Source organism: Bactrocera latifrons, unplaced genomic scaffold (assembly GCF_001853355.1).
Source record: "Bactrocera latifrons isolate USDA-ARS-PBARC rearing strain unplaced genomic scaffold, ASM185335v1 scaffold_199, whole genome shotgun sequence".
NCBI classification, from domain to species: Eukaryota; Metazoa; Arthropoda; class Insecta; order Diptera; family Tephritidae; genus Bactrocera; species Bactrocera latifrons.
The window spans coordinates 335,845-347,092 of NW_017535507.1; the positions used below are offsets into that span (position 1 = coordinate 335,845).

An 11,248-nucleotide genomic window follows, 5' to 3' on the forward strand; every position below is an offset into this window, starting at 1 on the left:
AAATTTAATATAGTTTATAACCCAAAGCATTGCTATAATCTCCAGAGAAATGGTTCAGATCAGACTACTATAGCGTATAGCTGCCATACAAATTGAACGTTCAAAACCATGTCTTTGTATATAAAACTTTTATTTGAAGAGCTATGCTTATTAARTTTAGTACTAATTATTTTCAAAAGCAACAACAAAACTTTTTTAAGGAATTTACACAAATCGGACAACTATAGCATATACATAGATTCCACACAAACATAGTGCTGAAAATTAAATCGTTGTATGGAAATCTTTTTTATTCTGCAAAATATTTTCATGAAATTTAGCATGCATTATTCTTTTAAGCAACTATATACTGATAAAAGAARTTTTTAAGATCGAACCACTATAACATATAGCTACCATACAAGCTGAGCSATAATAACAAGTTCTAGTAAGAAAACTTGAAGATGTATATTATTTGCATATACCGTTCAAGTAGCCGAAGTAAACGTTTTTTCCAGTTTTTTTTACGTTTKATTTAAAAATATTGTTATGTCCGCCATTTTTGTTAAAATATATGCCTTATTTGCATTTAAAATTTGTTGAATTCGCGTTTTTTGCCATCAATTTCAAACTTATTTGATTCAAGTTATTTATTTTATACTTATTTTACTTTTATTGCTTCAAACTTCCACTTAGCCGCCAAACTTTGCATATTATAACAAACCAAACTATTGGCCGCACCCTAATGCCGTACAACTAAACTAACGTTGTATCGCTTAAAATGCTGGATTTCGGCTTTGAGTGCATAAAACGCCTACACTCGTTGCAATTAACGTTGATTTGCGCAGAAAACCGTCAATTGCTGGATACAACAATTATTAGGAATTTCGCTTTAAATATGGATACATAACATGGCCGCTAAATTTTCGTATAATAACGCCTAGACTTGCAAAAATATGCCATAATTGCAGCGCAATTGAAGTTGTAAATGCAGCCAGTCAATATAACAGTTATCCACAACGAGTTTTTAGCTCCATTAATATGAAATATAAATTATATATGCGACTGCAACAACTACCTCTTGTATTGACAAAATACTTAAGGACTTTTTCTGCAACCCAATATGTATATATAAATGTGTGTATGTATGTATGTATGTCCCAATTAAATGCGCGGATTAGGACTAATTTAAATAACGGTAAACGCGTGGTGGCGCACAAGAAAAAGTCAGTAAATAGTTACCGCCAACAACAACAACTGACAACATGTAACAATAGCAGCTCTAGCGCGCAAAAGCCCGCGCACGTGTGYCACACACACACATACATACATGATACACGCCAGTGTCTCAGACAAGTTCCACAAATCAGCAACATTTATAAAGCGACTGACATGCGACTGACAATAATGCTCAACAAATTTGACGACAAAAGGATTTGTGTTTAACGGTAACAAATGCGMCAACACATATCCCCTTGAAATAAATGAAAAAAAAATTAAATAAAAATGGAAATACATTGAAGCATTTTAAACTGCGCATGCAGCCGCCGAAGCTCGTGGATTTCAACATTAAGTGGCAAGCGACGGCAATGTCTGCATGGGTTTTAGATTTTAAAGAAAAAATACAACAACAAGAAATAACCTTAACTTTGTTTGCTGTGAGGGTATAATACCCTGCACAAATATAGAAGATGCCATACAAAAACTTAATTTCCTTTGGTCGGTTTGTATGACGGCTGTATGCTATAGTTGTTTGATCTGCATGCTTTCACTGGAGATTATACCGCTACTTTAGATAACAATATGTGCAAATTTCGTATACATATCGCAACGAATAAAAAAGATTTACCTACACGAACTGAATTTTGAGAGTTCAGTTTGTATGGCAGCAATATGTCATATTGAACCGATCTGAACTATTTCTTGGGAGTTTATAATATATATTTTCTTTAATCAATAATTTATGCCAAATTTCGTGAGGATATCTCGTCATATACAACAGTTTTTCATACAAGATTTTRAGTTTTAGCATTCAGTTTGTATGGCAGCTATATGATATAGTACCCTGATCTCAACAATTTCTCTGGAGATTTCACCGTTAGCTCAGACAATACTTCATGCTGATTTTGTGGAGATATCTCATCCAATAAAAAAGGTTTTCATACAAGCACTGAATTTTGATATATCAGTGTGTGTGACAGCTATATGCTATATTGGTTCGATCTGAATTATGTTTTGGTGGATTGAATGCTTTCTTTAAACAGTAATATGTACTGAATTTCGTCAAGATATCTCTTGAAATAGAAACATTTTCCTTACAAGCAGGTGGAATACGATCGTTCAGTTTGTAGGATAGCTATATGTTCTAGGGGTCGGATCTGAACCATTTCTTGGAAGATTGTATTATTGCATTGAAAAATTATCTGTGCCAAATTTCGTGATGATATCTCGAAACCTAAAACTAKTATCCGACGCTTCCTACTGCTTCCTACAAAACTTCATGGCAAACCGAATATACACTGAGCAGGGTATAAAAATTAAATTAAAATTGAGCAAAAAACCTTTTGCAAACTTAGATATGCGGCGCGTATTATGCGGTATTACGCGTATAAAGCGCGCACCCGCAGCAGCCACAGCGACCCGCGTAATCCCAGCCGACAGCGACGGCGAACCGCATACAAGTTAGCAGCCAACAACAACAGCAAAAAAAGGGGGAAAAAACAAAATGAAGAAATGAAAAATGTAATAAAATACACATAAAAGGTTAGCGCAAAATGAAGCGCTCGAAAACGATGAAGCCACAGCCAGTCACATGGAGCTACGCCGGCGGAGCTGGGGCTTGAGTGGCACGGGTAAATACATACAAGCGTGTATGTGGGCGGTTTGCTGTTGTTACCGCCACTTTTCACGGCAAATACGTGTGGTTCAAGTGAGTTTGAGTGCGCTGTGTGCACAATATTAAACACCACCCCCTGCTCCGACYGCCGCTAAACGCCAAAACTTTTGTGAGCCATACTTCATTCGCTTTATACCCAACGAAATCCACTCGGATTTGCCTTTCAATAAAAATGCAAATTTTTCAACGCCTTTSACGCATTGCCTTTTCACTTGCATTTTCTTGCCCACTTTTAAGAGCGCTTACGAGATAGTGTATGCATGTATATGTGTATATGCACCTTCATTGCTTGGGATACAGATTTTCAACTTTTTTTCGTGTTTGGTCGCGAATATTTCGTTTTATCTGTGTCTTATCTCTTTTAAATGTTAAAACTGCATTTCTTCAAAARAAAAAAAAAAAAAAAAACACAAAACGCTTGTTACAAAAACACTAAAAAAAAGTTTTGCATGCTTTAATGTGCTGTTTTGTTAGATAGTAACCGAGCTGCATTTCTAGTTTTCATATTTCATTTTATATACTTTTTAGCATGGACATAGCTTTGCAGTGCTTAGCTTTGTGAGTCTAATAAATATGTAAATAACGMTTATATATATGTAYGAATGTATTGACTCACCTTCACTTGCGATTCGGTCATCCCTAAGGCATAGGCGAGTTTCGCCCGTTCTGGTCCGGCCAGATATTTGGTCTGTTCGAATGTCTTTTCCAGCGCGAAAATTTGCTGACCACTGAATGTTGGGCGGGTGTGCTTCTTCTTGCCATCCTTGTCGTTGCTTTGATGGTGTTGATGCGCCTGTGAGAGACTCGCCGACACTGGAAAGTGGAAGAAAATAACAATTTTTAGCTKCCTTTAAGTTAAATTTAACTTTCTGTGTAACTTTCTGCCTGGTACAATACTAACTTGTTATATTAAGAAGGGGAGTTTAAGAGAATCAAAAATACATAAATGACTGGTTTAATCTAATATTTAGAAAAATGTGGCGAACAGGAAGGGAGGGAATTGTTTTTTTTTTTTTTTTTGCTAAACGGGGTTTCGACAAGTATTAAGGGATTCTAGACCGAGTTTAGCTAAATATTATGCCAAAACAAGAAAAACCGTTAACTTCGGTTGCACCGAAACAATAATACTCTTCAAAAATACAAGAGATGCCATACAAGAACTTCATTTTTTGGTAGATTGTAAGAGAGCTCTGAAATTGTGGTTCGAACAACGAAAAATTTTTTGAAAATGAGTCACGCCAAATTGCGTAAAGATATATCCTCAAATAAAAAAGTTGTTCATACATGAACTTGATATTTATCGCTCAGTTTGTATGGCAGCTATGTGATATAGTTGTCCGATCTGAGCAATTTCTACAAAGATTATGGAGTTGCTATGAAAAATATTATTTCTGCCAAGTTTCGTGAAGATATCTTTTCAAACTACCAAGTTTTCTATACTACGACTTGAGTTTAATCGGTCAGTTTGTATGGCAGCTATGAACTATAGTGGTCCGATGTGAGCAATTTCTTCAAATATTATACTGCTGTATTGAAAAATAATTTGTACGAAATTCTGTGAATATATCTCAACTAATAAAAAAGTTTTCCATACAAGGTTATGATTTTTATCGGTTAGTTTGTATGATACTTATATGCTAGAGTGTTCCGCTATGGCTAGTTCCGACAAATGTGTGGATCCTTGGAAGGAAATGAAAGTGTACAAAATTTCAAATCGATAACTCAAAAACTGGGGGACTAGTCTGCATATATACAGAGAAACGGAAAGACGGATGAAGAGAAGGACAGATGAATATGGCTAACTCGACTCAACTCGTCATGCTGATCTTGTATATATACATTTATAGGGTCTCCCACGTTTTCCGAAGTTCGTAAAAACTTCGTGGGAAACTTAATATGGTATAATCCGTTCAGTGTAAAATTGTAGACGTCGYAGCCGCCGAGCAAGTAAGACCGAAAAAATTTGCGGGCAATATCGTCATTATTCAGACAACCAAGAGGTTTCGGTTGTAGGTTTCAKTGGAGCTCATATTTTTTGGTAGTTTACTGGAAAAGACAACAAAGCCATTTCGTCGAGACTCCGAGTGAGGTAAGACCGCAGAAAATTGTGGGTAGTATCGTTATTACACACCCAACCAAAAGATCTACGTAAAAGATTTCATTAGAGCTCGTAATTTTCAGTTGCTTAACGGAGTAGACGACAAAGTTGTTTAGATCTTGGAGTTTAGTTGTTATGTAAGAGTTGGTCCTACTAACACACACGCCTCGTACGTTGAAAGCATCCCTTTTACTGTCACTGTAGTACTCTTTGTGGCTTTCGTTTAGTTCCAAACAAAGTGTATTCARTGARTTTTAGAGCTTCCACTAATATTTTAATCTATCCTAGACAACAGAACCCCTTAGTTGTAACTACACCGACTCACACYACAGTCATAAAACTAGGTTTATTTAAATGTCAACAAATAAGAAAGAAATTTGTAGCCGTACATTAATATTTGAGYCATAAAAAATATCCAACCCAACTTCAGCTCAACGCAACCCTCTGCGCAGCAATTTAAATAACTGTGTTGAGCATTTACTCCCAACTAAAATTATTTCACATAATTAGGGATCATTTAATAATGGGGTGACATTAATTGGCCGAAAGCACGTTACAAAGCAGCGAAGGCCGCAAAGAGTCAGTGGCTGGCATGGGCACAACCCCCGCCGCTGTAAGGCAACTAAAGCAGACCTTTGAGATTTGGCTCCGGCATTGTGGGTGATTGCCACCACCATCCGGACACACACACACACACGCATACACATTGGCACTTGCCAACAAGGTAGCGTTGGCGTTTAGAGGCCACTTGTAATGATTGCCTTTCAACCCACACCAGGGAGCCGCACAGGTCGTTGGATTTATGTACGTGCGACGCGCGGTCCGGTGGTCGGTGTGGCCACGACAAAGGCACGACAGGCGTTTTATTTATACTCGTTTTATTGGCTTACACTCGCATAAAAGTGGGCTTACAGCACTCAACCGTCACACCACCTGCTTTTGGCAGGGTAGTTTGCTGCGCTGCGCCGTGCGGATTTGTACCTCGCCTGTTTGGCTAATTGATTCTCATGTTGTGTTCATGAAAATGAGAATGACGCCAGAGGGCGCTTTTACAAATTACTGCGGCACAGGCATACATTATATACATAATTTGCTGTAATTTCATTTGTTGTAAATATAAATGCTATATATAGTATATGTGTGTGTGAGTATTCTCGGGTCTGTAGCCAAAATGTTTATTCTCTATGCGAGCTACGTAATTAATTTGCGGACAATTTGCGTTTGTTAATTTGATGGCCATTGGGCGGCACTAAATGTCCGGATTGCTGGGCAATTGGCTCCAATTGCTAGGCCTGCCTTTGGGGCTCATTATGCGAGTTGTTGCCTATAATGGCCTGTGTTGTCATTTCTGGCCACCGAATGTGGCGCCGTTTGTGCATGCGTATGTGTTTGGGCGCCATTTGCATTGATTCGATTTACTACATGTAATTTTTTACTGTAAATSCCTMATTAGTATGTAATTATTATTTTAGGTTAGGGCTAGCAAACACAATGAAATTTATTTGTAAGACTTTTCGATAAATTTTGTGGCTGGTGGCAGAAAGAGGTGCACAMMCTTGTKGKCARCGCGTTTCTAGCACGCAGAAGGAAGTGTTGGAGACCCTACAAAATRTATATACTTGTATGWTATGAATGAAGAGCTGAGTGAAGTTAGGCATGCCGATCTTCTTGACAATCAGTCAGTTTTCAGTCTGTATAAATCGAAGGCAGTATTAGTTTTTGAGATATTCAGCTGAAATTTTCCACACATTATTTTTTCTCAAAGAAAATGTTTATTTGTCGGCATCACCGATATCGGACAACTTTAGCATATAGTTGTCATACAAACTAAGCGATTGGAAACAAGTGCTTGTATGAAAAACTTTTGCATTTGACGGGATATCTTTTCAAGTTTTACTTTGGTTTATTATTCAGAATATTTATACAATTTCCGAAGAAATTGTTCAAATCGAACTACTATAGCATATAGCTGCTATACAAAATGACAGATCGAAGTCAAGACCTGGTATAGAAAATTTGGCAGTTTGACAAAATATCTTCACGAAATTTGACAGGTATTGTTTTTSATAGCAACTCTGTAATCTCTGCAGAAATTGTTCGGATCGGACTACTATATCATATATCTGTCATACAAATTGATCATTCAAAAGCCAGTTCTTGGATGGAAAACCACAATGTTCAAAGCACTTTGTAAAGCAATAAAAAATTAATAACGATTTTTTTCATAATTTTCTACTTTGCCATCTCTCGAACAAAACAAAAGTCGAGACCCCTATTAGCCAAGTGTATACTAACAAGTAATAAAAATCTTATAAACAAATCATCAACTTTAAACAATTCGGCTTTGAGGCAGGCAATCAGCCATTAATGTTACATAAAAACACCATTAAAATCCGGCGTTCGTTGCCATTTCCACTTAATTGTCAGAATTTTAAAATGGCTGTCTTTCACCTCATTAGCATATCAGACTTGGAGTCCAAGTCTTAACAAATGCATGGCAACCAGTTTCGTCGTCTTCCAGCACAACACATTGTGCCAGCACTACAGCTTCGACGCGTTGAGCGCTTGAAAACTTGTTTGCAACTTTATTGTCCATCCATCGCTGGCGCTGTGCAGCCGCTGTGTGCTCAACTCTCAACCCTCCAAGAAATTCAGATTTTGGTGCCACAAACAAACAATTTCGATGGCTACGAACACTTMTACTCTGTATGTTGGCTGCCGAAGTCCGCCTGACCCGTCACCCCGCGTAAATTAGCAGCTGTGCCAGGCATTTATAAACAATTAATAAATGACAAAACAAACGACAAAGTTTTTACACGCATTGCCTTGTTGCCTGGCTTGCCGACTTGCAACAACAACCAAGGTGCATTTGTAGATTTAGACGTGTCTTTTACGCCACCATCCGTTCCGCTTGAGCTCTGTGAAATTTCGCATAATAAAATTTATAATGAAATAATGACTTTGTGAAAATTTCAAAAAGTTTTTAAGTAGCTTGTAAACATGGGCTTTAAAGTGCGCTCCGACACGACAATATTGRAAATGTTTTGGAAGTTGAACGCTTAATGGATTGCACAAAAGTTGTGGATATGTTTGGGGAGTGATTGGTAACCAATAATTTATTGGTGTAGTGAATTTTTCAAAAACCATAGTGATATCAATTTCGGCCGATTAAAAATTTTTGCAATTTTTTTGTGGTAGGAAAATAAAATAAAAAGAGAAAAATGTCGAAGTGTATTTTATAGACATTATTTCGCGCTGTCTCTTATACACATCTAGATGTGTATAAGAGACAGCTGTCTGGTTATAAAATAACTCGATGCTAGAGAGAAGCAGTCCAATGGGGTACGAATTTTGAGCGCAAAGTCCGCGAACTCACTGCTTTACCTGTCTCTTATACACATCTAGATGTGTATAAGAGACAGTCACTAGTCTTAAACGCACAGTAAGCGAGTAAGCTCAAGGCTAATATGTTTCCCCTACCATCGGAGTCGATTGTCAATACTCTGAAGGAGCCCACCACGCTCTAGATCAGTAGAGCTACTGCTAGCTTTATGGAAGCYACTTCTATTCGGAAGACGCTGCAGATGTAAGGAAGTCTAAAACTGGAGCTGGTGGATAGTTGTCCACTGTATACTGTGCCATTAAACCTCGCCGCGAGCTTTGAGCCATGATTATGGGTGAAAAGTTTATCTCTTCTCTCCTCCAGTGTGTTTTTAACTCCCACGTCACCCTCGCAGGTAATGTGAGCAGAGAAACTTGAGCCAGTTCTAGGCTCGGCAACCTTGTAATTCAAGTATTTTGGTATAAAATCAAAATTTGCGATTTCAGAGTGTCAAGACGCGCAGTCAGCTATGTATMCAGATTCGCAGAGCCTGAGTACAGTTTTCGCGGCCTTACATCTTACGGCTATGTCCACCGGTGCTTTATGCGGTAATGCGTTCAGCGCCACAGTGGTTATGGTAAGTACTTAGACTGGATATAAAGAAGATTCCAATATACTTTTGAACAAAATGTTTCTTGTTTATGTATACTTAGAGTTCTGTATAGCCTAAAATGTTCAGAAGTGTAAGGAAAAAGTCACAACAGTTTTTATGGTARAGAGCAGTTCGAGCATTCCTCAAGACAGTCTCATATTTTTATACAATCCAAAGTGAAAACCAGCMCAAAGCCTTCTATAGTTCCATATTGGCAGCACATATTCTGCCACTTCATATTTTTTTTCACTCCATTAAAACAATAAAGTTTATTATGAGTAATGTAGACCTTACCAGCAATTATACCAGAATATAAAAATAAACAGGAAAACGGCTTAACTGCGACTCACCAAAGCTATAATACCCTTCACAGGAGTATTTTTTTAAGAACAAAAGAGATAAAAAGRTCTTYAACTTGATTTTSAGCATWCAGTTTGTATGRCAGCTATATGCTTTAGTGGTCCGATCCGAACAATTTATTCTGRGATTATAACGTTGGCTTGAAAAATATTTCGTGCTAAGTTTCGACAGGATATCTCGTCAAATAAAAAAGTTTTYCATACAAGTACTTGCTTTTGAGCGGTCATACTTAATATTATATAACCTGTTCCGGGTATAAACAGTGAACAGATTGTACTTATATAGTATATGTAAATGCCAGTATATAATTACACAACAAGAGCGYATTTTATGCGCGGAACAATGCTATTTAATCCTTTCGCTTACATGTAGCAATCAAAATCCAGCCAAACGCTGAGCTAAGGCGRAGGCAGACCGCGCAATTAATTAAAATTCCAAAAGGTATACGCGCAAGTAACCATAAAAAAACAACAACAAGCACACAAAAATCTGCACAKCAAAGAATTCGACCCACATTTGAAAGGGCTCATTAAAATGGTTGGCGCACAAACAAGGCGCCATACAAACTTACAAATAAACACACATGCGAGCATAATGCGTTGGCTAAGGAGGCTTGAGGGTGCGTATGAGTTATGTAAATGCGGTTGAAAAGGTAAAACGACTTAAGTGCGTGCAATAAATGTTTCCTGCTCTTGCTACAGCAACAGCTTTTAAATGCTGGTGAATACTTTAGGGGCTCATACAGACATACAGATGTATACAGAGATATTTCCGACACATACAGTCAAACACACAAATATTAAGATATAATTACATAACATATTAAAATATTTATGTATGTGTTTATTGTGGATATGTATATGTATTTACGAAAGAAGCTCATGTTATATCCACATATGCCATAAATATACCATATTTATATATACATATCCACCCATAACAGTATTCACTCACATACGCGTACACTCGGCGTAATGTCAAAGCTAATTGCCGAGTATAATAATGATATTTAGTAAAATGTGCGCCAGCAATGACACAATTCAAGAAGGTTAAAGGCGCAGGATCTTAATTATATACACTACAAAGCAGCAAATGWGCGAAAATTAGACTCATGTGACGTCCAAAGGGTTCATTGCGAAGACATCGTATCCGTAGCATTTACAAATGGACACGCTAAAGGATGGACTTAAAGCACGTTCCTAGATAAGCAAGTAAATAACTGTGAGCGTATGAAGGCGAGCATAAGCTCAAAATTTTAGCGCAGCTTGCGGGTGCATAGGCATATATGTACATTAGGGTGGATAAAAAAAAATTAATTATTTTTTGCGAGTTCATAAGGGTGAGGAAAAATGAATACTTTTTTAGATCTGTAAGCTGAAAAATAGGGTTCTTTCTGATTTTTAGTTGGAAATTTCTATAAGTTAAATTCCATATAAAAACAATATACATTTTTTTAATTTTTATAATATTTTGACATCAATGCATTTTTCATTTTCACTTTTTCTTTAATTTTGTTATAGTTTTTCATTATTTTTTAGTTTTAAGTAATTTTTATTTTTATTTTTTTGATTTCGCTTTCTTATTCTATTTTTAAATTTAGTTCATGTTTTAAAAAAAATTTTCTCATTTATTTGTTTTTTCATTGGCTTGAGTGCATTTTTTCTTTCCACTTTTTTCATTTAAATTTGTTCTTATTCAATATTTTTAATGGCTTAATATATGTATTTTTCAAGAGCATTTACAATTTTTTATAATATCTAATTGTTTTACAATTTTTTCATGCTTTACAATTTTTTGAAATTATTTTATCTACATTTACTTTTTTATTTTATTTAATTGTTGTCTCTTATACACATCTAGATGTGTATAAGAGACAGGTATATGTCATATAGTCCAAAACAACTGTATAATCTCTGCAGAAATTGTTCGGATCGGACTACT

The 11,248-nt window shown here is 36.5% G+C and overlaps 1 protein-coding gene across 1 annotated transcript in view; it reads right to left on the reverse strand.

Moving 5' to 3' along the window:
- LOC108967755 (homeobox protein Hmx) overlaps positions 1–11,248 on the reverse strand; it is a 66,554-nt gene that overhangs the window by 12,688 nt on the left and 42,618 nt on the right. The window contains exon 4 of the mRNA XM_018931367.1: positions 3,492–3,688. Coding sequence (XP_018786912.1) covers positions 3,492–3,688 — 197 coding nt within the window. The remainder of the gene's footprint in view (positions 1–3,491; positions 3,689–11,248) is intronic.